The sequence below is a fragment of the Podarcis gaigeae genome, assembly GCF_964106915.1.
Source record: "Podarcis gaigeae genome assembly, chromosome: 16".
NCBI lineage: Eukaryota > Metazoa > Chordata > Lepidosauria > Squamata > Lacertidae > Podarcis > Podarcis gaigeae.
The window spans coordinates 17,724,721-17,750,193 of NC_139693.1; the positions used below are offsets into that span (position 1 = coordinate 17,724,721).

Here is a 25,473-nt window from a genome sequence, read left to right on the forward strand (position 1 = left end):
CTTTTAGAAAGTAATATATCATTTTTTAAACATATCAGTGCATACTTCTTATATGAAAATATACACTATTGTATTTCATTCTCAAAGAAAAAAAAGGAAACATTTAAAAACCAAAAGCGAACCAGCCAAACACAATATATTAGCCATTTTTGTTGTTTAAATTTTTTTGTGTGTTTTTCAAAACGCTACACTTTGTTCAGGTTACACTTTTTTGTCTTTTTTTGTCTTTTTTCTTGTAAATGTTTTCTCTTCATGCATTGTACACTTTTTTTTGTAGCCTTTGAGAATAAATAAGCTCCATTTCCCCCCCACATCTCTAAAAACTGCAGCATTTTCAACTAAAGTCATATTTAAATCGTGCAATTTTGTGTTTCTTTGCAACACCCCTTTTTAAAAATGGAAAATATATATAATATATATATATTTATATTTATATATAGATAACTTTTTAAAACTAAAACCCTATACAAACGCCAAAAAAAAAATTATTTTTTTCCAAATTAAAAAAAAATATACACAATGTAACTGTCAACAGTACGGATGAACACAAGAAATAAAATTAAAAGATCTTGAGAAATATATTTATAGAAATACAAACAAGGGTGTTGATTTCAGATTGTCATTCTTCTGCTCGTCTTTCAAAAATGAGAAGGTGGAGGAGGAGGACGGGTAGAATTACACAGTCCCGGGTGTGAAACAATGAATTAACCCAGATGGATGGAAACACCACAAAGGCCTTCTTTCCAAAAAACCAAGAGTGCAAATGCCAGTTCCCTCTGCAGTGCTCTCCCACAAATGGTAAGAGTTGCCATATTGCAAGCCTGATCCGCCTTAATAAAGTTGAGTTGTTTCTACCCCGGATCCCCAATGAACCCACTGCTGACTTTTGGCCAGCTGGCTCTTGGTCCTTCCTTCCTCTGTAAGTTGCTGCCCCATAAGCCATGGGTCCATTTCTCTCTCTCTCTCTCTTGCTCAAACACCCCCCTCCATTCCAAACCAGGGCTCCCAAGTTGTAAGCCACACACCGGGCGTCAGAGAGCAAAACAGCCCCTCAAAAAGAAAGTATGAAAACACCCATGTTTCTCCACCCAAAGTTACGTCAACTTTGGTGTTCAGGTAGGCTTATTTAGCCGATGGGGGTGGTTTTCTCGTGAAATGTCCGCGATTCCTGCCGTAAGTCTCCTGACAAGAGGAGGAAAAAAACATTTATTTGCAGGCTAGCTGGGGGAATATGCAAAGCTGTGCGGGAAGAGGGTGGGTGGCCAAGGGAAGTCAACGTGGAAGATTCGCAGAGGATTTGTGGATGCACAAAAGACAAAACCAGCGGCAGCGGCTTGCAACGTCCCACGGCAATGGTGGCAGGGCAGGGTGGGGGGATATTTGCAACGACTGGATGCACACACACACTGAGCTACGCCAGGGGAGTAGCATAGCAGTCTTGCTCTCTCCATGCACCAAGCCACCCCCTTTCTGCCTGCCCGGAGTTGCATGCCTCTCTGCCTCTCTCCCCAACCACTATGAAAGCTTTTCGGGGGGCTACTGCAGGAGCAACAGCTGCCCTCCCCGCAGGAGGGGCAGAGCCAGAACGATTCCATGCCAAAGGACGCCCTGCGTGCTGAGACAGCCAAGGAAGCAAGCCTGCAGGTCGTACGGGGCTTGGAAGCCCACAAACTCTGGACAAGAATGAACGTAAACAAAGCCTAACCCCCTACCCTCCCAAATATTTTTTAAAAAACGACACACTGAGCCCTGATACCCCCTGCCCCACTTGGCAGCTCTCAAGTGGAGGAATGCGCCCCACCATTCCCCTCCAGGAGCTCCCAGACAGCCCTTCGATACAAGATTCCTGAGCTAACAACACGACTGCCCTCCTTTCGTAGTTCAATTCCCCGTGGAGGGACACAGGGTTTTTCCATGGGAAAGGGAAGAGGCAAATCCCCCTGCCCACAGGCTTTTTGCTGGTGCCAAATCATCTGACCCGCTTGCCCTGGACTCTCAAGGCTCTATTTGATGAGGGATGCCCGTCTTGTCCTGGAGCCAGGAGCTAAGACAGAGACTAGCAAAGTGAGTTTGCAAAAGCTGGAATGCTCTGGGACATGTATAGTTAACATGGTGCCCTCTAGATGTTGCGTGCTACAGTTCCCATCACTATTGGCTGTGAGGACTGGGGTCAATGGGAGTTGTAGTCCAAAGCATCCAGAAGGCAGCAGGTTGACTACCCCTCCTCCTCGTAAGAGGACAACCATGCAATCCTAGATGTCCAGAGAGTCCATTAAGATTTGCTCCCAGGATTGCTGCTGGAAAGATGGGCATGGACTGTTCTGTGCAGCTACTCAGACCAAAGAGAAAGGGGAAGCCTACAAGTGTTTGATTCCCTTATGAATTAACTGAAGTGGGGCCCTTTGATGTGCTTCCTAATCAACACAGCCAGGGACATCTTCTTGAGAGCCTTTTCACCCAGCAGATTCTTAAAAAAAAAAGCAACCCATAAAAATCAGGGCTACCCATTTCACAGCCATCTTTACTCAGATGTGAGCCCCGTTGAATTCAGTGAGACTTGTTCCCAGGTAAGTGAGGTGAGGATTGCAGCCTTAGTCAGGTAATTGGTTAAGTTAACCCATTCAAAAACATTTTAAGTGACTTTATAAAAACCTCGCCCTCTCCATTGCCTGGGCACCGATTATTTAAATAAATACATATTAAACAAAAGCAAAAAAACTGCCCCTGGTCCTTCTCAGAGGCTGCATACTCAGTCCAAGTGAGGCCAGGGGTTGTTTCCCCCCCCCCTTTCCTCTAAAATGATTGTTTTCTCTCCTACTCCAATTTATGCATATTTACTCGATGGCTGGATCAGCCAAAACCTGTTCAAGTAATTGCCTAAGATTTCAGCCTAGTAAAAAAGGGGAAGGATGCACTGAGGGTAAGTAGGTATTGCGGGGGGGGGGGGGGAGGCAAGCACCCTGATGGGAACTGTGGTTGCGAGTGAACATGTGATGGCAAGTGTGAAGAGGCCCCAACAAGCCCCCCTGAAGCAGAGCTCCCTGTGATGCAGGACAGCGGTGGCCCATCTAGATTGCAAGGTGCCTCATTTTTAACCTGACCTTCTCAGGAGGACTTCTCAAGGTGTGCTGCCTTGCAGAGAAGACAGCACACACCATGGGCACACCCTGAAGCAATAATGCAAAGTCGTGACCACATCAACTCAGGGAAAGCTTTCTAGAATGGAAGGACCACCTTCCTTGACTGTTCCCTATCTGTGGATGTTCACGCACCCCAGCTCAGTGGCTGCCCCGGTTTACCCACTTCCCTGTTCCTTTGTCCCTGCCAGAGGGACAATTCCCAGTTGCCAACTCTGGGGCGCCACAGAAGAGAAAAGCAGCCCGGCATGACTGGGAGCGTTAAGCCATCATGTCGGATGCATCCATCAATGCAAGGGCAGTGACATCAACGCAAACGAGCGAAGAACCCTACTGACGTCTGGGTTGCCACAAAGAGGTCCAATCCTGTGGGCGGGTTGTATCCCAGGGGGCCAAACGGACTGGACAAGGAGAGTTCATGCCCCTTTTCCTCGGAGCTGTCCCTTTTTGGAGCGCTATAGAAAAAGTGTGCCTCTTGTTTTCCCTCCAGAAAAAAACCCTGCATCCCAGATTATCAAAAGTTTGGGAAACACCGGATTAGAGATTCAGCTCTCTTAAAGCTATTGCATTTCTCCAGCCTTCGTTTACCTGGATAAACTAATTTCTTTTTTTAAAAAAAACAAAACGAAAAACAAAGCAAAACGAAACACACAACCATGTCTCCGTACAAGACATCGTCAGGCAAGATTCGAAGCAAGCAGGTGTCTCCAATCTCCACCATCCTTCTGCCAAGTTGTGCCAAACTAGAAACTGCCCCCCACCTTAAAGCTAATGTTCCTTGAGCTGCTTATTGCCCCTGCCACCCAAAGCCTGCAAACAGACACTCTTCCTCCTAGCTCTTTGTAACGACTCTGACTTTCCAAAGGCACTCTTCTCTCTCTCGTCTCTACGTTAGGACCAGCCGTAGACAAATAAATGGCAGCCTGCCAAGCCTCGCCCCATCTGCCACCCAAGATACCCCACCCTTCCCACCCTAGACGTTTCCTTTCACCAGCCTCGGCCTAGCCCAGGGCTGGCATTCGCACGAGGGGCTGTGTCAGGTGGGACCCAGGGCCGGGAGAGAGTTTGGTGACCAGTGAGGGGGTTTATATAGTCAGACTTTTGAGTGGCTCTCAAAACGGTCCTCAAGAGCCTTTTTTTTTTTTTTAAATGTACTGCATAATGTCGCTAGAACGGACGCCTACAAAATCCTAAAGCTATTTCTCAGGCAGTTTATAATAAGCCCCCCTCCCACCCACCCGGCCCACCCTGTGCCTCCCCCCTCCCACACCTCCCCTCCTCGTTCCCCCCCACCTCCCCTACCACTGCCTCCCCCGCCCCCCCAGACACACACGCAGGAGAGCGGAAACCAGCTCTGACGGAGGGCGCTGGGCCACCGGGGGAGGCAGTTATGTCACCCAAGCGTCCAACCGCATGCGCTTCACGGACGGGTTCTCCCCCTCGGCCTCGGCAGTGGGTCTCAGGAGGCCGAGAGAGGAGCCAAAGTCGGCCCGGGACTGATCTTCCCGCTCGTTGCCCTCGTAGGAGCTGGCGTTGCTGCTGAGGCTGTCGACGGGTGAACGTCCCGTAGGCTCATGCCGGGCCTGGTGAGGGAAGGAAGAGAGCGGGGTGGCCGTGTTGCGTTCCCGGTTGGGTGAAACAGGCTCCGACTTGATACTGATGTTGGGGTTGGTGTTGACGGTCAAGGTGCTGGCATGGGACAGGTGGGTTCCTTGTCTGCAGGGGGGGGGGAGACACAGGCACACAGGGGCTCATTTATTTATCCAGCATATGTTTCGGAAATGGGACTGTCCATCTGTTCTCTGTTGGCGGCTCCCAACAAAAAATAGTAAAAGCACAATACAACATCATACACACACATAAAAAGTTGAAGGTTCCTGAGATGGAGGAGGTAGTTTTCATCTATGGGCGCAATTTTGAATCAAGATGGCGGAATGAACCATTCCAAATTTCACAGATTTGGAAATTAGAGGCCTGGGAGGCCAGGACCTCCTAGTTTGATTTCACACCTTTTCCTGCATGCCCCAAGGCTGGGACCACCTACAGGGGGAGTGTGGGCCTTTGGGGTTGATTTGCAAGGGGCAGCTTCAAAAAAGAAAAGATAGGGTGGGAAACCCACAGCAAACAGTCGTTTACAGAGAAGTGAGTTTAAAAAGGAAAGAGTGAAGGGAAGAAAGAGCAACTGAGTGAGAACTGCAAGCCTGAGTACGGAAAGAGCTAGAGGCTGACTGAGAAATTATTGGGGGGGGGGGCACACAGCAGCAGAAGAAAAGTACATGAAAAAACATATTTTCTTCTTTTGGACTTCTTTTAGAATTCCCCTGGCCCTGCCTACTACCAGGTGTGGTGAACACTAACATGTAACGCTATGCTTTGGTTTAGTGTTACACGCAGGTCCTGCTATCCAAATGCTCGTTATACAAAAACACGAGGAATTAGTACCCACACCTCGCTATACACACCGCAGACTCAGACAGCCAAACAGCTGGACCTGCATGTAGGACTGTAAACAAATAAGCAGCCTTAAACAACCCGTATTTTTTGTGGTTTGTGGCAGTTATTTTGCCAGAAACCATGGTAGAAGGGAGGGAGAGGAAGGAGTAGAGAACATTTTTGTTTCATTACTTGTTTGCCCTTTTGCAAGGTTTCGGAGGGTTTCTCCAAGTTTTTTCATTATTCTGGGGGTTGAAATTCCGTGGTCGGGAACGCATTAGAAATCTCTCTATAGGAATCAATGGAAATCGTCGTTATGCAAATGCTTGCTTAACAAACAATTTCCTGAGAATGCATTGTGTTTGGATAGCGAGACCTGCAAGTGAGACCAGAGATGTGCACATAAATTTTCTGGAACCAACAAGGGTCTCTCAATGTCTTAGCGTATATACTTTTTAATTTGGCATTCTTATGATCTGTTCAGCTGCAGGTTATTTTACATGTCTGGTGTACTCTGTCTATATAAATTTGCAAGGAGAAACAAATGCAAAGCAGGTGGTCTAGCACTGAGCTGTGGCCTTGAAAATGTCAGCATTCAGAGACTTGTCTTCAACTCCATCAGGCCCTGGGTCCATCTAGCTCTGGATTATTGGGGCTCTCCAAGGGGTCCTTTGCCTAGAACTGAGGTCCCTTTTGTTGGGAGATACCAGCAAGGGGACGTGGGACCTTCTGCAGGCAAAGACTGTCCTCTGCTGCTGAGCTCTGGGCTTTGCAAATGAGCTGCAGAGCTCCTGGGGCAAAAGAGGTGCCTCTTCCACTAGATTCAGCCAACACAGAGTCATTTGGCTGGCCTTGCTTATGTAACCAACCAGCCCTTGGCCTCTCGCAGGTCGGAAGTTGAGATGGTTGGGTTGTTTGCTCCAGTGACAGATTCATGTCAGTTCCCCCAAGCCGCCCGTCAAGAAATTTCTGCCAGCAGCACAACATGTGACTGAGGAGAGATCATGGCTGAAGGATGCTCTGGGACAGAAAGCAGAGCTCAGCACTGACATTTTTTGGTAACTGTAGGCCAGGATGTAGTTTCTACCCTGCCCCACAAAAAAGCCTAGTTCTTGAAGCAAGCAATTGCAAAATCTGTGTTCCAATTAGATCACGTAACTTTGGATCACAGTCTTGCAAGTGGCGGGAATGTTCTGACCCACGTTCCACCTCATGGTAGTATTGCTTGGGCTCAGCCACCCTCTACACATACACACACCATCCATTTTGCTGACATGGCACACACCAATCTTATTTGACTCAACCACTGCACACTGGGGAGAAATTCAGAGGTTGGGGAGCTTTGAGGGCAGAGCTGCATATGCACTCAAAAGGCAAGACAGAATTCTACATTCTGAATTCTGCCGACCTGCCTGAATTGTGGCAATTTGCCTCTATTTGTGCATCACTTATGTTAGAACGGCAAACTGTGTTGCAAGAGGGCTGAAGCTTTGCCCCAACCTTAACTGCTATGTCCCTCTTCAGGCATACTCCATATGTTTTGGATCACAACTCCCATCAGCCCCAGCCATTATGGCCAGATGATGCTGTGGCTGAGGGGAACCTTAGTCCAAAACACAGAGGGCACCAGGTTGGGGACGTCCTGTTAAAAAGTTATCTGTTTGCAATTCACTGGAATAATTTAGCATCCTTCCTCCTCCAGTGACTTTCCTTACCTGTTTCCTCACATCTCTCAGAACAAGATACTATCGATTCTATGACTGTTATTGCTGCTGTAAAAAATGACATCAGTGCCCAGCAGTGGAAAGGCAGGGAGGAGATGAGATGGCAGCAAAAGCATGCATGAAGAAAGCAAGGTCTCAAAGGAAAATCTCAAAGGGGCAGAGAGGATGGTTTATCTCAGGGATGGGGAACCTCAGGCCTAGGGGTCAAATGCAGCCTTCCTGGTCTTGTCTCTCCAACCCTTTAGACTCTACAAGGGAGAGAAAGGAAGACATTGAGTCCTTCATGCCTGTATGTTTGGTGAGGATGTGTGCTGAATGTGTGTGTGTGGTGATTGTGCGTCGCCTATATGCACACTCTTGTTATCTGTTTGCACACATGTAACGTGTACACATTGGCCATGCTGCTATTCTGCCCTATTTTGCAACAGGGGTGGATTATTGCAATGCACTTACATTAAGTTACTTAGTGATACAGGAACCAGATGCTGTTGCTGCTGCTGCTGCTGTTGCTGCTGCTGCTGCTGTTGTTGTTGCTGCTGCTGCTGCTGTTGTTGCTGCTGCTGCTGCTGCTGTTGTTGTTGTTGTTGTTGCTGCTGCTGCCAAGCAGAAATGTTGCTCAGAGACAGACCAGTGGGTGAACTGAACGACGAGAGGGATGAGAGATCCGCGCTGGTCAACTGGTAGTCTGAAAAGAAAAGGGGGACAAGGTTTCAGAAGCCGAAGACACACCAGTAGGGCCTTTGCAAGCAATTTCCCCTAGTATGATGTATTCCTACAGAATCATAGAATCGTAGAGTTAGAAGGGACCCAAGAATCATCTAGTCCAACCCCCTGAAATGCAAAGATTGCAATATTTTCTTGCAGGTTATTTTCATGAATATACATATTTTTGTGCATGCCTTCCCCACAAGAACGCATTTTTGTACACTTTTTCCATTTACAAAACTGCACTGCAAGATTCAGCAGAGTGCAAATTTCAAAGGTCAGTGGCATTTCGGTTGGCAAGTTGTTTCAAGAAGGGGAAATTCGGTAGGCTCCCATTAAAATGCCAACGGAGCAAGTCTCTGATCCCTCCAGACCAGCCTCAGACACACCGGCATTTGGAAAAGGGGCCCATTGGAAGGCAAGGGTGCCCCAAACCCTGCGCCAAAAAACACCCAGACATTGTACTGACAGAGAGCCTGTTAAGTGTACCAGAAGCCCAGTTCATCAGATCTAGCAAATGCAAATGCACACACTACTGAAGGGAAGGCATGAGCAAGGTTTATAAAATTACCTACCACAAGATGGCACCCTATGCACATGCCCATTGCTAACATTAGAATGGAAAAATAGGCACACTTTGCTTAAGGTTGAGAGGGGAGGGAGGTGGGCTGCTGAGGACCTGGTCATGTGACCATCTGGATGCAGGATTGCTGCCAAAGAAGCCTGCATATTACAGTTCCCCCCTCCAGCTGTGATGACGTATCCATGAACAAGGTAGGAAGCTGCCCTTCTGTTGGTCCAGATCAAGGCTTCCTCAAGTCCAGCGTTTGTCTTCTGTGAGCAGCCAACTGCCCCTGGCAGCTTCACAAGCAGAGTATGTGCAGGAATCCATTTTCAGGGAACATTTAGGAGTATTAGCAATTGCGTTTCCCAACCTGCTCTAAAAGCAACACAGCTGGATCACCACGGGTGAAGAGCAGCACACCGTGTGCACTCTATGAGCATTTTGTCGCAGTCGCCTGTGACCTCAAACAAGCCCAATGAGTCAAAATGTTCCTTGAGGTCTAGTAGTGACATGGCTCCTATCAAACAAAAGGTAGGAAGTATTAACTGCAAGATTATGCAGCACAGGAAGTGTATTTTAAATTGCAAATTCGTTCATTGCATTTATATATAACCAGCCACACCTCACTTGGAATATAACAAAGAGTGAGAGTTGGCAGGTTGGTTTGGTTATGAGATGCAGTTGAACCTCTGCCATTAATCAGTTGCTTAAACACAGAGGAAGAATGGATACTTTGTCTACTAAACAGATACGCTTGGAGGATACAGATCTACAGCTACAAACAATACGCAATTTAGAAAGTTCTGTTGGTGGTGGTGTTAAAAGTAGCAGAGTGTGCAGCGGTAGCCTGCAGAGATTTTATAAGAACAAAAAGAGATAAAGAGGGGAGTGCAAGAACAACTGCCCCGACCTGGTGCCCTCCAGGTGTTTTGCACTACAACTCCCATCAGCCCCAGTCATCACGACCAGGCTTCCATCCAGTGGCAGCATCATATGGCTGGGACTGATGAAAGTCGGGCGTCCAAAGCAGCTGTGCTGGCTGGAGTTGATGGGAGTGTTCTGGTCCAAAGCGACTAGCAGGTTGACAAAGGCATCTTGGACAACAGGGGAGGGGATAAAGGTAAGAATGAAGATGAAGGTGGGAAATTTAGTTACAGAATTATGTAGATGTTGGGGGAAAAACCTGGCTGATACAGTGGGTTATTTATTTATTTTAAATAAAGTGTGCACTTCTCTCACTATGGACTGTGTATAACCTAGGTTCCTGGCCCAATTCAAGATGCTCATGTAAGTGTTTAAAGCCCTAATGACTCAGGCCCTAAATATCAGCGAGACCTCCTCCTCCTCTCCAGATCCTCTAGACCCACTGCTAAGGTCAGTGGGTGGGGGGCCTTGGTTGTTCCGCTGCCCTTAGATGTTCAGGATGGAGATGACCTGGGAGATGGCCATTTCTGTAGCAGCGCCTAAGATCTGGAACTCCCCACCGGGGTGAGCCTGACACCTTCCCTTAACAGCTTCCATTGAATGCTGAAGAGGCCCCTCTTTATGCTGGCCTTTGGCACCTGAGAGGTGTTATTTCTAGACCCTGCCTTATTTCCGTGGCTGTAAGCAGTTGTTTTTTTTAATGTTGTGTTTTAATATCGTAACCCACCCTGGGACTTTAGGGTGAAGGGCAGGAAATGGATTATCACACTCCTCAGCATCATCACCGCTGGCATCTCTAGGTGGGGCTGGCCAGACCATGGGCAGCCACTGCCAGTCAGTGTAGGTAATATGACAACAAATGGCACAACCCATACAGTTCAGCACGACAGGACTGAAAAGTGTGCTAACTATCTCACATGAAAATCAAGGAGAGTTATCAAGGCTGAACAGGCCAAGGTGGCCTGAGAACACACCATCCTGAATCGCCAAGACAGTCAACAGAAAACTGCAGTGCTCAGGGCTGGGGAAACAATAAGGTTTGGGCCTGTTTTTGGCATGATTTTTTTTCCACACTAAATTATACCCCCCCCCCAGTGTTTTGGGGTGGGAAGAGGCACCAGCGCTTCTTAGACCTGCTGTTATAATTCCGCTTCATGTTGGTTTCAACACCCAAAGTTTATTGAAATTTAAAAAGCTTTTTGTGCTTTGAAAAATGGGTCTCTGTCTTCCTTGTGTGAAACTCCCATGACAAGGAGAGGAGGGGAACCCTCTTAGGGTTGCAATCAAACCCCAAGAGACAATGCCTCAAATATTTGAAGAAGGGGAAAATTCATTTGCCTCTCAAGGAGCTGTCAAGCTCCCATCAGGATTCCCTAGAGGCAGTTCTGCTGAGATGCCTTTCTGGGTGTGATGTGAACACAATGCAACCTGAATGTCGGGTGTCCCGTCCTGTCCTGTCTGTCCGTCCATCCCCCCACCCGTCTGCTTGGCTGCACTGTCCCATTCTTGCTTAGGGTGTCTGCAGTTTCTGTCGCCCCTCCCCTCCTCAGCTGTCAAAACTGCTTGAGAGCAAAGCGTGAACAGCTGCCAAAGTCTTTGCTGGGAAATTCTGAGGCGACCTGCCTGCCACCCACCCCGCCCGGACAATAGGGTGCAATAGGCTGGATGGGATCTGCGAGATTCTCTTCCACAGGAAGGATCAGTGAGACGAGAGAGAGACCTTCTGCGCTTGAAATGGCAACAGAATCAAAGCAGGAGTTAGTGTGTCGAAGACAGGAAAGGGGGCCATCCGATTTTACTTCTGAAGAATCTCAGCTGCCTTCTGTTTTTCAAAATCAGGTTTTTGAAGGTATGCTCATCAGTTGCTGAGCAAACAAGGCCTGCTGATGTCTCAGAAGGCAGAGAGGTGGCTGTGGATGGTTTCTAGTTGCTCTGAGGGTCAGGTTTCAATGCTCTGCATCACACTAGGCATCTTATCCACCTCTGCCTGCCAGCCCATCAGAGGAGAAGGGCCAGCGTGGGCGACGGAGAGAGAGAACAGCCGACAGGCTTAAAGCAAACACCCTGCATTGCAAACTATAACCAATGCACACATATGTTCCTATATGAATGTTATCAGCCATGCAGGGAAAGAGAGAGAAAAAAGCTTGAAGCAACAGCCAGAGAAAATGGCAGTATTCACCAACATGCTGTTCTCCAGGTGTTTGGGATGACAAACACCCAGGCAGCCCAGCTGCTTTGGACTACAACTCCCATCAGCCCGAGGCAGCATGGCGGTTCTGGGCTCCTGACTGAGGCTAATGGGAGTTGTAGTCCGAACCAACTGGAGAGCTCCAAGTTGGTGAAGGCTGCAGTACCATAATAGAAACAGCAGCCACTTTGGAGAAAGTAGCTCTTGGGCTTGGGTGTCAGCTTCTAGGCACTCATTTTGGCTAGCAGGCTATGGCCAACGCTGAGCTTCAGCCCCATAATTATAATGTTTCAAAGGGGCGTCTCTATTTGCAATATACCGAGCCCCACGGCCCAACTGCTCTCACACACCTCAGGATGATTTGCCGTCACCCCGAGAAAGGCATCGCTTCTGAGCAGACAGGTGTTAGCTCCGTCTGCTAATTAAGATGGGTGTGTTTGACCTCGCACCTCATTCCATTCCTCAGCATCAGAGCTGCTCCTTAAGAGCGGCTCCCTCTCATTTTCTGCGTCAGCTTCAGGCTTCTAGTCCTGGTTTCTGAAACCATCCCCTCTAACCCCACAATCACGCAAGAATGCTGCAACATAGGAAGCTGCCCTATTGTACTGAGTCAGCTCATTGGGTCCACCTAGCTCATTACTGTCTGCGCTGATTGGCAGTGGCTCTTCAGGGGTCTCAGGTACGAGTCTCTCTCTCCCAGTCCTGCCCAGAGAGCCCAGGGATTGAAGATGGGACCTTATGCATGCAAAACACCTGCTCTGCCACTGAGCTATGGTCCAAAATACAACAGGGTTCTCGTCCACACAGTTCTCTCCACTGAGTAGTAACTTTTCCTGTCCCACTGCTTTTCACTTGTAAAGAAAATAGGTCAAATTAAACCAGCCTTTGCCAACATGGTCCCTGGCAGATTATTATTATTATTATTATTAGACTACAACTCCCATCAGCCTCAGCGAGCACAACTGTGCTCCCATCAATTTGCTGGCTGGGGCTGAAGGGGTTTGTAGTCCAGAACATCTGGGAAGCATTAGGTTGATGAAGGGTGGTATAGATAAATAACTAAGGACCAGAGAGAGGCAGCTAGTGGCTATGGGCTTCCTGTGCTTGGCTGCAGCCCCTTCCAGCTTGCTCTGTCTGTCTCGAGGGTGGCGGGATCTCCAGATGTTCGTCACACAGTCTGGCTTGCACACCGTGAACGCAACACACAGCTAGCCCCTCGCCAAGTGGGTTGCCGTCTGCTTTCCGCAGGAGTGCTTTGGAAGCAGAAGGGTGTGCAGGAGAGTTCCCTCCCGCTGTGTTTAACGCGCTGGCCTATGCGGCGGGCTCACCTGTGTTGTACGCTGTCGGCATCGCTGAGAAGGGCAAGCCTTGGGTCAGGAGGCTTGGAGTCGCCACCGAAACAACCGGTGTGGTCAGAGAATGAGTCGCCTGGGAGACCATCAGCCTCTGCGTGTTTTGCTGGGAAAAGGAAGAAGAGGGAAAGAGAGGGAGAGAGAAAGAGAAAGGAGGTCAAAATATATGGAAGGAGGCAATATATGCTTGGAGCCAAAGCGACACAGCCACTTTAAGGAAGTATTTGAAAAGGGTATAACGTAGCAGAGGTACAAGCCAGGCCTGTGAAACCCTTTTGCTTTATTCATTCAATTTGAATATACTGGGTGGTGAAGCTGATGGGGTCTCTCTGGGGGCCACAGAAAAGCTCACTGAGGGCCTTATATGGCCTGAGGGTTGCAGGTTTGCCAGCCCTGCTTTTAATTTTGTTATTATTTAATTACATTTATATCCCACCTTTCCCTCCAAAGAGCTCAAGGAGGAGTACACGGTTCTCTTCCTCCCTATTTTGTCCTCAGGACAACCCTGTGAGGTAGGCTAGGCCGAGAGACCCTGGCCCAAGGTCACCCAGTGAGCTTCATGGCTAAGTGGGAGATTCGAACTCTGATCTCTACCAGGTTCTAGTCCAACACTCTAACCATTACCCTACAGAAGTGACACAGGAAGCTGACTTATCCTGAGTCAGACCCACTGTCCCATCTAGCTCAGTATTGCCCACACTGACTGGCAGTGGCAAGTTTCAGGCAGGGGTCTTTCCCAGTCCTACCTGGAAATGCCGAAATTGAACCCGGGACATTCTGCGTGCAAGGCAGAAACTCTGCCACTGAGCTATGGCCCTTTTACTGCTGGGGCTTTCAAGATGAAGGAAGAAGGTGCTGGCAGTGCTTGTGCCACCCTGAAGCACCCCTTGACTCCCAATTACAGAGTCAAGATGACGCTGAAGATAAGCATTAAGCCCCTGAGCTTGGAGGAGCCTGGCAAGGCACCTGCAGCTTACAATAGCCTGGGATGTGATCGCTGACCCAATAGGCTTAGGGGTATTTAGAACAAATTCCCTCGTGGTGCAGCTGCGGGGATTTCCCCTGCCCTCTTCTTCGCTCTGAAGGTCGTATCAGGTCCTTCAAGCGGGAGGCAGAGGTGGGGAGGAATGGGGAGACGGCAGGCAGGCTCTTTTAAGATTCATAGCAGAACATATGGAGAGACTGGCTACCACGGCTGATGGAGTCGAAGCATTTCTATCTGGCCCTGCAGCTTACATATCAACAAAAATAAACACAGTTCCTCCCTCTCAGGCTTACAATCTAAGAAGACACCACACAAAAGGAAAAAAAAAGTGATGAGGAGGGAAGAGGAAAACAAACAAACCCACGCAACGAAACAGAACCCTGTTCACAAGGTTCTTGTAACAACCAGCTGGGATGCGAATGACCTGCTCACTGTTCAAAAATCAGGCCTTATCTGGATCTGCTGAGAAACAGAGGCAACTTTCTTGGAAGTGGCTGTAATATCGCCGGAAATTATCTAGCTGGAATCTGCTGGCCTTATGGCCATTCCTGCCAAAGGCCTACCTAGACCAGCTTCCTCTTTCCTGAGGTGGCCAGGTGGATTCGTCCAAGAAGCCCACAAGCCAAAAGTTGCAAGGAACACCACCCTCCCCAAAGGGCACTGAAGGGTAGAAGGAGTCCCCACTGGCCCCATCAGGCCTCCACAAGAGTCTCAACCTAGGAACTGCCACGTTTCCTAAGGGATACCCCTGAATGTCAACGAAGGAAGAACCGGAACAAGAGGCAGTTTCTCCCACCACCTTGGCCACATCGTGAGTAGGAAGTAGAATTAATAACAATATTAGGAACAATAAATATAATAACAATAACCTGGGATAGCTCAGTTGGTAGAGCATGAGATTCTTAATTTCAGGGTTGAGGGTTGGGCGAAAGATTCCTGCATTGCAGGGGGTTGGACTAGATGACCTTCGGTTCCCTTCCAACTCTACAATTCAAGTAATAGGAATTCCTACAGGGCCAACTCCTTTCAGCCCCCTGGGAGTTGTTTGTACTGCGTCCCCAATGCTATTCAACATCCACACAAGGCCTCTGGGATCGGTCATTAAGAGATCTGGAGCCCAGCATCATGAGTAAGCTGATGACACTCAGCTCTATTTCTCTGTAGCATCTGAACCAGGAGGTGCTGAGCCACTCCTGAACCAGTGCCTGAGCTGGATGAAAGCCAATAAACTTGAAATGGAATCTCGGCAAAGCAGAGGCCCTGGGGTGGGAGTGGTGAGTTGCCTGTTCTGGACTGGGTTGCACTCCCTCTGGAAGAAAGTGTAATCTTGGGTTCCTTCTTGACCCAAGTGGTCACTGAAGTAGTGCCCTGGAGTGCTTTTCACCAGCTTCGGCTGGTGCACCAGTTACAACCATTCCTGGGCAGGGATAGCTTGGCAACAGCGTTCCATGGACCAGTAACCTCAGGACTTGATTCCTGCAATGTGCTTTACGTGGGGCTGACCTTGAATTTGGTGCAGAAGATGAAGCTAGGGCAGAACACGGCTGCACAGTTGCTCTCTGGAGCAAACTATCACCAACATGTGACACGGCTGTAGAAAGAATTGCACTGGCTGCCAGTCTGCTACCAGCCCCTTAGGATTATGGACCTGGGTATCTGAAAAGCTGTCTCTCCTACTGCACCCCACCCTGGGTCATGTAGACCTGCCCCTGGGGTAAGGCATGCTGTCGCTCAAGCCATGTGCTCTCAGCATTGTGGCACCAGTTCTCAGGAATGCTCCCTCTTTAGAAGCAGAGCAAGCACCAGCATAATTTTCGGCATTTGTCGAAAGATCTTTCTCTTTGCCCGCGCCTTCCCAAATGAGTCTATTTTATTTCTGCTGCAGGTTTAATTTCCTGCATTATTCTAGGTTTTTATGTTTTAATACTGTTTTCAGGATTTGTATTGTTTGTATATGTTTTATTTCTATACATTCTCTACCTCACATGCAACACGCACACATACACTTCATTAAAAGAATAAGAATAAGCTTTATGGACTTGCTCAGTCTGCAATGTATTTCCCCCCTATAAGTTGTTGAGCTCTAGATTTCAGAGTCCACTTTTGCTTGAAAAACACAAGAAGTCACACAGTCATGAACACAAGCAGGATGTAATTCAGGCGGGAAAAGAAACTTGGATAGGGGGCAAGAAGAAAGTGGGGGGCAGAGCAGCAGCCAGACAGAGCATGCAGATGAACACAAAGGCAAGGCACTCCCTTTGCCCATACAATCTGGGGAGTTAAGTATTGATCAGGGGACTGCGCTTCCACCTGAGGCTCATTTATAAGCGAATCCTAATTTTATTGCATTTATATGATGCATCTTTGGGGTGTTTTCCTTTTTCAACTGTTTAATTGTTATCTCTTTGTTGATAAGATTTTATTATGCCCGCTTGCTTTTAAGTGTGATCATTTGGGGGTACTTTTATCGTTTTATGTAAACTGCTTCAGAAGTTTGCTTGTTTTTATTCAGCAGAATATAAATCCCACTGGACAAGTAAACAAATGGGGTCAGCCTGATCCCCAGGGATATCTGGGTGGCTGTTTGAGGCAGAATGTGAAAGAGAACAAATTAAAGTAGCTCATGAAGGTGCCAGCCTCACCGCAGGGACTCACTTGAGAGCCAAACAGGCAACTTCGCACTGTTCTCTGGGTGCTGCTGTTGTCCAGGGTGAGGAGGGTGATGTGTGGGGTGAGAGGGCCTTTTCTGTTGTGGCACCCCACCTCCCTCAGCAGGCTCACCATTCCCCACCACCACTCCAGATTAGCTTTTGCCAACCTGGTGGGAACTCCCACAATCTGCAGGGAAATGCATCACATGCAGTGACAACGCTGAACAGGGGTAGGAGGAGGGCTGTTTGAAGGTAGCCCCTCAGCAGCAGAAAAGATGGGGCAGAGAACCCCACACAGAAAAGGCTGTTGTACAGACAGCTGAAGGAATGAGGCAGAAGAGACCCATATCTAAAGCCAGATGGGATGGACAAAGGGGGCCTTGCTTAAGCAGGCCCAGTGACAGCATGTGAGGGGGGCATTTTCCATTCTCGCCTGGTTTAGAGTTGCAATTCCACCGCTCCAGGACACAGGAGAGGCAACGTGCAGGCACACATACCCATTCAATGCAGCTGCTAAAGTCGTGCCAGCTGTTGGGAGGGCAGGCTGCCAACCCACCTTCCTGGACCAATCAAGGCACCCTAGAAGAGGCCTGAAAGCAGACTGAGTTTCCTCTAGTAAGTCCCTACATTCCCCTGTCTCACAATTTCAAGACAATTATTCTTTTTAAAAAGGGAACAGAACCCAAAGACACACATACACACACACACACACACACAGAACACTTGCAAGCATGGAAACTCACCAGATCCAAGTGATCCTCTGTCTGGGGTGTGGAATAAAAATGAAACCAAAATGAAATTGTTACGTTTAAAATGCTTAATTTTGATGCCACTTTCAACACTAATTGAGTATCCTGTTCTCTATCATGCAGGGCAGAACAGAAGTTCAAATGTCTGCTGTGTGATATTGGTTGAAAACATTGGGGGGGACAGGACGATAGGAGGAACACCACATAAAGAACAGGCTGTGCTTGGGAGTGCCACATAATATCCAAGATGGAAATGGCTACTAGCTACGATGGCGATGATACAGCTCCACTGTCAGAGGCAGTATGCCTCTGAATGCAAGTTGCTGAGAGTCACATGTGTGGAGAGCAGAAAGGTATTTTCAGTTTCACACATGCTGGTGTTGTATATTTGGGATTCTTGCTGCAACATGTAATCAATTAATTGCTTAGATTAATAGATAATAAACCTTTCACTGCTTGTCACCAACTAACTGGCCATCAGGTTTTTAAAAAAAATAGAAACAGGCTCTTAATTTTTTTAATCAATGTATAGACAACTCAATATGTATTTTAAAAATATCTAACCAGTGTGTCTTTTATTTCAGAAGTTTTATTTGTTTTAGAAGTGGCATTCTGAGTGTGTGTGAGAGAAGAAGGGGCAGATTCATCATCTCTACACCAGGTAGGCAGTCTTCCTTTCTGATACACACATTTATGCAGGTGCAATTGATTAACCAACCCGGGATGGAATTCTGCTTGTTAGGCAGTAATTCCCATTGAACTCAGAGGGACTGGCTACTGCATAAACATGCTTAGAATTGTGCCATAACAGCCCTGCTTGATACACTTATCTGCAAGCACAGCTATAGGATTTTTGCAGTGCCAGTCTAAACAGTTGTTACAATCATCACGAGCTCTCAAGAGTGTAGTATGGTCAAAAACGTCATGCGTTCTTGCGAAACACTGACAAAAAGATATCCTGAGGATTGTGGGAAGAGGTTTCCATGCAGACCAAAGTCAGGGCTGGTATCTCCTCCTTGGCTCAGCCTTTCAGTAAAATGGAGGGTGGTGGATCAGGCCCAGGAGCCTGCTGAAGTTGGAAACACACAGGATTTCTCTGCCCTAAGTTGGACTCACCAAATGGTGCATGAGACCCTTTCCGCTCTGTGAGGTGATGACGCGCAAGTCTGGTTTGCGGTTGTTGGCAGCCAGCTGAGTGCCGTGGGAGGGTGGTGGCGGCGATTTTGCCGGGATGACCTTGCCTAGGCTGTTGCCATTGGACACGGGAAGGAGACCCGGGGAGGCTCGGGCGCTGACGTAACCATTCCCTGGAGAAAAAGGAGAGAGGGGGAAAAACAGATATTATTTTTCAGACAACGTTGGGAAATATCTTAAACTTGTCCCCATGCCCAAACATAAGTATGTCAAAGTAAGTGTGCCTCAAGTAATCTCTATTTTCTCCTGGTTTACACAGGAAGCTGCCCTTTGCCAATTCAGACTCTTGGTCCATTTAGTTCAGTATAGTCTACACTGACTGGCAGTGGCCCTCCAGGGTTTTAGGCTGGGGACATGGCCAGCTCTTCCTGGAGCTGCCAAGGTTGATGAGCTGTACAGTTCTTTAAACACTAATGTTAGCACCTTGAATTGGGCCGGATACGAACTGGTAACCATTGCAGCTGTTTTAGAACACGGGTTATGCGAGATCAAAATGGAACCCTAGCCAATAATCTGGCTGCTGTGTTTCAATGTCACAATAAGGCTAGCAGGAGAAATCAAGGCAGGCCTCAGGTCACCAACCCACCTCCTGGCACCAAGAGGAGGAACAAGAGGCTAGGAGAGGGCGGGTGGAGGAGGGGGGAGTGTCAAGTCTCCCCACACCCCACAGGTCCTGAGAAAGTCCCAGGGCTTGGCGAGGTCTCTCTGAGGGCCTACCCCCTGGGCTCTCCTGCTTCCCTGCTCCTGTTTCCTGGAATGAGGGGAATGTTTGGGTGACGTCAATGATGACATTCACAGGGCCTGCCAAGTTACAAGCCGGAACAGCCGCGCACGGCAGCTGACATGGGGGCTGCTTTGGAGACAGGAGAGATGCTTGGGGAGGGGGAGATGAGGGGAGAGGCAGGACGTTGTGTGTGTGCAGAAGATTGACAGGGACAGCAAGCGTGCCTAGGAGTCTTGGGAAGGGCCAAGGCTCGGCACTCAGGGATCTCAGGTGAAGTTAAAGCAGTATCTGCCTTCCCTTGCCACCCAGTCTGCTGCAGTTTGTTAAGAGTGCTGAAAGTTGTGAGGAGACCCCAATCCCCCTCGTAGAACTACAATTCCCAGAGTTCCCTGCAAAGAGGGACAGTTTGTTACACCACTCTGGAAACTGCAGTTCTGTGAGGAGAATAGGGGGTCTCCTCACAACTCTCAGCGTACTTAGCAAACTGCAGCTCCCAGAACTCTTGAGGGGGGGGGGGGAGCCTTGATTGTTTAAAATGGTGTCATAGTGCTTTAACTGTGTGGTGTGAATGGGGCCTAAGAGGCATTCCCTCCTATGTAAGAAAGAAAAGGGGATACCTCTTTTAAGATGCTGCTGTTATTTATGGGGTTGTTTTTTAAAAAAAAATACAGTGGTACCTTGAGTTACATACGCTTCAGGTTACAGACTCAGTTAACCCAGAAATATTACCTCAGGTTAAGAACTTTACTTCAGGATGAGAACAGAAATTGTGCAGCGGCGGCGCAGCGGCAGCAAGAGGCCCCATTAGCTAAAGTGGTGCTTCAGGTTAAGAGCAGTTTCAGGTTAAGAACGGACCTCTGGAACGAATTAAGTTCTTAACCCAAGGTACCACTGTAAAGTTTTTTATTTTCCAATGAGTCCGGTCTCTGAATAGTCAGCACACCTTTTTAAATTATCTTCAAAAAAGCACACCCAATTAAACACTGCAATTCTAAAACAAGCAGTAATTGCCTCTCCACCATGGGGATCTGTGTTTGAGGTTTGAGGCCTTCCATCCAGTCACAGCCTGAGCTTCTCATAAGCCCTTACTGTCATCCCTTCTCTCTACCGCCTTAGGCAGACCAGGCATTTATCTATATGCGTTTCACTAGGATGTGTAAAATGTAAAGTTGTCATCACACAGCCCCCGATCTGTAGGGCCACCTCACAATCCTGGATTGGGATAAAGTCAAGGGTTGGGGAGCAAGCTGAGCAAGGGTGGCAGCCCCATTATGTATGTATGACATGTGTATCCATATAAACACACATTTATATATCCATCTTCCAATCTGCCTCCCCCACTGAATCGTAAGTGGGGCACCAAGGCGCAACAAAGGGGACTGCTGCCAGACTTGCCTTTAAAAGCAGCGGAAGTAGACAGCCCTTGGGAGGGTGCAGCCTCCTCGCCTCCCAGTGCTATCAAGGTGGGAGAAGCCGCACCTTCAGAAATTCTCTCTGCTACACACTTATTAAAGCCACGAGAGGCAGGACACCTTGATATATTTCATCTCAAGGCCAGGATGTCTCAATGTCCAATTAGAGCCATCCCTGCCCATTGCCATGCGACAATTAAACCAAACAAAGAGTCGTTTAAAAGGGATTCAGGAATGGTTTCTGAAGCCACCCAGAAGGGTTGTCATTTTAACAGGAGTTTTAAAACAAGGGCTGGTTTTGAAACTGACAAGGTCAAATAAAGTGATCCCAAGTGCAGCGCAGTCTCTAATTAAAACTGGCGCGGAAAGACTTGCTTGTCTGGACTCGGCCTGGTTTGGCCCTATAATGCAGGTTCCACCCCTTTCCCTCCTCTAAGGGCAGATTTCTGAAGTGGGTAATTATGTCAGCCTTGCAGATAAGTTTTTCAGAAAGTGTTTCCTAACCATTAGTCGAGCTGCTGTTGCTTTGCCATATTTTTAAACTGTTATTTTATAGTCTTTAAATGAGAATATATTGTCTGATTTATTTTGTTTAATTAACTGACAATAATTACCCGATTTTGGGTTGGGGTGGGGACTCTTTTCTGGGCAACCTTCCAGAAGTCACAAGTCAGCGCTGGGCAGGACCAGAGGCAAAAGTGGATGGAGCCACTAATGTGAAGGTTACCTCTGTAGTGTGGGCTAATTTCTACACACACAGTCCTGGCTCTCTGTTACGTTCCTCTGACCAAGCAAGCATCCATTCCAGCAAGACAAAAACACTCAAGGAAGGTACAAAGCAGGGCTGGGGAGGAATGTGACCTGGAGAGAGTTCTAGGGGCCAGTGAGAGAGGTCTGGAGGGCCTGAGGTTGGCGCTCTCCAGGCCAAGCTTTCTCAAGGCCCACTTGGGGGAGCATAAGCAGCTGGCTCCTAGATGCTGACACTGAAATGCATCTCCGCATGACCAGCCCTGGGAGAAAACCATCAAGAGGCCTCCTTGACTCCACTGCCATCTACCCGCTCGCGATGTGAAATTTCTCAAGCTGCTCTGTGTCACCCACATAGATCAGCAGCTCCTTAGATCAACATGTGACCTTATGAGTCATTACACCCCAAACTGCATTAAGTTCTATTTCGGCTCTTTAAGCTTGGAGCTCCTTCCTCTATTGCAAGGGCTGAAAGCTCTGCTGCTCCCTTATAGTCACAGCGCCCAGGATGCAGCTTGCATGCTGACCCTAGGCTGAGTTTGCTGCATGGGCCTCATCTACATGGCACCCTCATTCCCAGTCACCCCCTTTCTTGTCCCTGTGCCAGTGGCGTAGCGTGGGGGGTGCAGGGGGGGCCGGCCGCAACATCTGGGGGTTAGGGTTAGGGGGCGCAAATCCACGGGTTAGGGGGCGCAAATTACTTGCCTTGCCCCGGGTGCTGACAACCCACGCTACACCACTGCCATGTGCATGGAATGGCTTGGACCCAAGGCCAACAACCTTCCCACCACAATTCATCCAAGGGAAGCCTCTCCAGAACCCTTTTCCTGACATCTGGCTGTTGGAAGAACAAGCTTCCACTTCACTTCTACTGACCTACTGGACTCGGGCAGGCTCCATTTGTGTTGTTGAGGTCTCCTCCAAGCATTGCCCCTAAGGAAAAGAATATGGGCAAAGAGAGTTAGACTTGATGTTCCACCACATTCCAACATGCTGATCCAGAGGAATGGAAGAAGAGCCTGCTGGATCAGGCCAAGGGCTCATCTAACCCAGAATCCTGTTCTCACAGTAGCCACCCAGATGCCTGTTGAAAACCCACAAGCAAGATTCAAGAACAAGAGAACCCTCCCGTCCTGTGGTTTCCAGCAACTGATATTAAGAATCATTACTGCCTCCAACTGTATAGGCAGAGCATAGCCATCATGGCTTGCAGCCATTGATAGCCTTCTCTTAATTTATACAATCCTCTTTTGAAGCCATCTAGGTTGGTGGCCATCACTGCATCCTGTGAGAGTGAGTTCCATAGTTTAACAACAACAAGAACCATCACCTTATTTGTACCCTGCCCATCTGACTGGGTTGCCCCAGCCACTTTGGGCGGCTTTCAACAGATATAAAAACCTTTTTAAAAATCAAACACTAAAAACTTCCCTATACAGGGCTTCCTTCAGATGTCTTCTAACAGCTGTATAGTTATTTATCTCCTTGACATCTGATGGGAAGGCAATCCACATGATGGGCACCACTACCGAGAAGGCCCTCTGCCTGGTTCCCTATGCACTGTGTGAAGAAAAACTTCCTTGTCCTGAATCTTCCAGCATTCAGCTTCATTGGAAGTTTGTGAATTCAAGTGTTACAAGAGAGGGGAATAACTTTTCTCTAGACACTTTCTACATGCCAGGCATAATTTTATAAACTTTTCGGTACCCATGTCACAGAATACAGTTGCTAGGAATCACAAGCAGGAGAGGGACATTGTTCTCATGTCCTACTTAAGAGAGACAGGATGCTGGACTAGGGAGTCCTTTAGTCTGATCCAGCAGCCAGGATCTTCCGATGTTCTCATCCATTTGTGAAACCAGATATGGATAATCTTTTTGGTCATTTACTATGGTCACAGATATATATGGAAGAAGTATCAAATAAAACACAAAACATGTTGACCCAACAACATTAATAAAATGCTGAAAAATAATAATTGAAATATTATATAATATGTTTTAACTGTTTTAAATTCTGAATTTTAAAATGTCGTAAAGTGCCCTGGGACCTCCTGGTGATTATTATTATTATTAACCAAGAGGTCCCAGAGCGAGATACAACAATTTAGAATTCAGATTTAAAAACAGCTAAAACATAGTATATTCATGAGAAGAGTGCAGGACCAGAAAACACACATCTCGGTTGTCACATACAATGTTGATGTCTTAAGCTGATCTAATGGTAATTAATTTTCAATGTTCTTAAATATAACTGCTTTTAGAATGTTTTTATCTGTTTTAAAATGTTTTGTTTTAAACGGTCCATGTTTTTTGCTGCCCTGGGTTTCTTGGGGAGGAAGGGCAGGCTTATAAATTCAATTAATAATAATAATAATCATCATCATCATCATCATCATCTGTGAAATATCTGGTACTTGTTTTATGAATGCAATTTAATTGATGTTCACCACCAATTGATGTTTACTACCATGATACCCCCCTCCCCACTTGCCACAGCCACCAAATTGTTCACGGTGCAGAAACTTTTGTAAATAAAACTACATAAAGAAAGAGCGAACCTGCACTGGCTGGCCTTTGCGGGAGGCCCGGAGAGACTGTGTTTCGCTGGAGCGTTGGTTGCTGTGGTGAGAGGAGGCGCGGGTCAGTTAAGGAGGAGGTCACGAGGGACTGGGTCACTAAGGTGCCTCCTGGGTTGCTGAACTGCAGCGTGTTCTGGTTGGACACTGGAACCGTAACAGGCATGGCAAAATTTGGAGCCGGAACTGCAGACTGAGGGGAGAGATAGAGAAACATGTTTAAAATAGGAAGCTGATAGGAAGGGGTTTTGGTGTTAGGTTTGGCAAGCAGCATTCACAAGACCACAAGTGCATATTGGAGCCAAGGCTTCCAGCTGGATGCTTTCTGTTATCAGCCACTATCTCTGGACTGTTCCAGCAACAAGAACAGAGAACCTGCAAAGGCAGGTTTCACCAACCAGATGCCTGACATCTCCCAGGGCTGATGGGAGATTTAGTCCAAAGCAGTTGGGGGTCACCATTCACACCATACATTTAAAGCACCATGATAACACTTTAAAACGTAATGGCTTCCCCCCCAAAAAAAAAATTCTGGGAGTTGTAGTTTGTTACGGGTCCTGAGAGTTATTGGAGACCCTAATTTGCTTCACAGAATGACAATTCCCAGAGTTCCCTATGAAAAGGGATTGATTGTTCTGCCAGGTCGTGGTCCAACACTCTAAACACCACACCACACTGGTTGTCTTAAGAGGGAATGATTGTTAAACCAACCCTGGGAATTGTAGTTCTGGGAGGAGAAGTGCAGTCCCCTAACAACTCACCCTTAACAAACTGCAGTTCTCAGGATTCTTTGGGAGAAGACATGTTTCATGGTGCTTTAAATGTATGGTGTAAATGTTGCCCTTAAGAGCACCATTCGTGCCTGCCCCTTTCCCCACTTGTCCATAGGGGAGTTGAAAAGATGCTTAGTGTCATTGAAAGGAACAGGGATGGGCGTCCTAGATCAGGGGTGGGGAACACCAGCCTTATGGGATGGTGGTGGTACTCCAGGCATCCCCACTGGGCTCATGAGAATATCCCCAGGATACACACTCTCTCCACCCCTGCGTCACGCCCTCCCCAAGTGCTTTTGCCTTGCCAGAGTATGTCCTTGAACTGTGAAAATGTGTCTTGCTGGCGTGGACAGAGGATGAAGAAATTGGTCTGTGTGGAAACCTCTGACTTTTGCATGACTATATCCTACTGTGGAAAGATGAGAGTTGCATCCATCACACGGCTCATCTTTTGCCTCTGGCCCACCCACTTTTTGCTTCTGCCCATGCCCACCACTGGTATGCGGCCCCCAAAAGGTTGCCCATGACGGAATGTGGCCCTTGGGGTGAAAAAGATTGCCTGCCTATTTGTATCTTAGCCAGATACTACAGAAGTCGAAGAAAAGGGAAGATGAGAGAAAGGGAAGGAG

The 25,473-nt window shown here is 47.8% G+C and overlaps 1 protein-coding gene across 6 annotated transcripts in view; it reads right to left on the reverse strand.

Annotated features, from left to right (window-relative positions):
* Positions 1–2,474: 2,474 nt before the first annotated feature.
* The window catches only part of MEF2D (myocyte enhancer factor 2D), a 138,494-nt gene continuing 115,495 nt past the window's right edge, over positions 2,475–25,473 (reverse strand). For 4 of the 6 annotated variants that reach the window (XM_083717374.1, XM_083717372.1, XM_083717375.1 and 1 more), the window contains 7 exons: positions 24,054–24,264; positions 22,370–22,426; positions 18,533–18,723; positions 17,411–17,431; positions 13,008–13,137; positions 7,748–7,979; positions 2,475–4,853 (listed from right to left, as the gene is read on the reverse strand). In XM_083717374.1, coding sequence (XP_083573500.1) covers positions 4,526–4,853; positions 7,748–7,979; positions 13,008–13,137; positions 17,411–17,431; positions 18,533–18,723; positions 22,370–22,426; positions 24,054–24,264 — 1,170 coding nt within the window. In that variant the 3' untranslated portion in view covers positions 2,475–4,525. The remainder of the gene's footprint in view (positions 4,854–7,747; positions 7,980–13,007; positions 13,138–17,410; positions 17,432–18,532; positions 18,724–22,369; positions 22,427–24,053; positions 24,265–25,473) is intronic. The other 2 variants (XM_083717376.1, XM_083717377.1) reach the window with 1 other exon arrangement.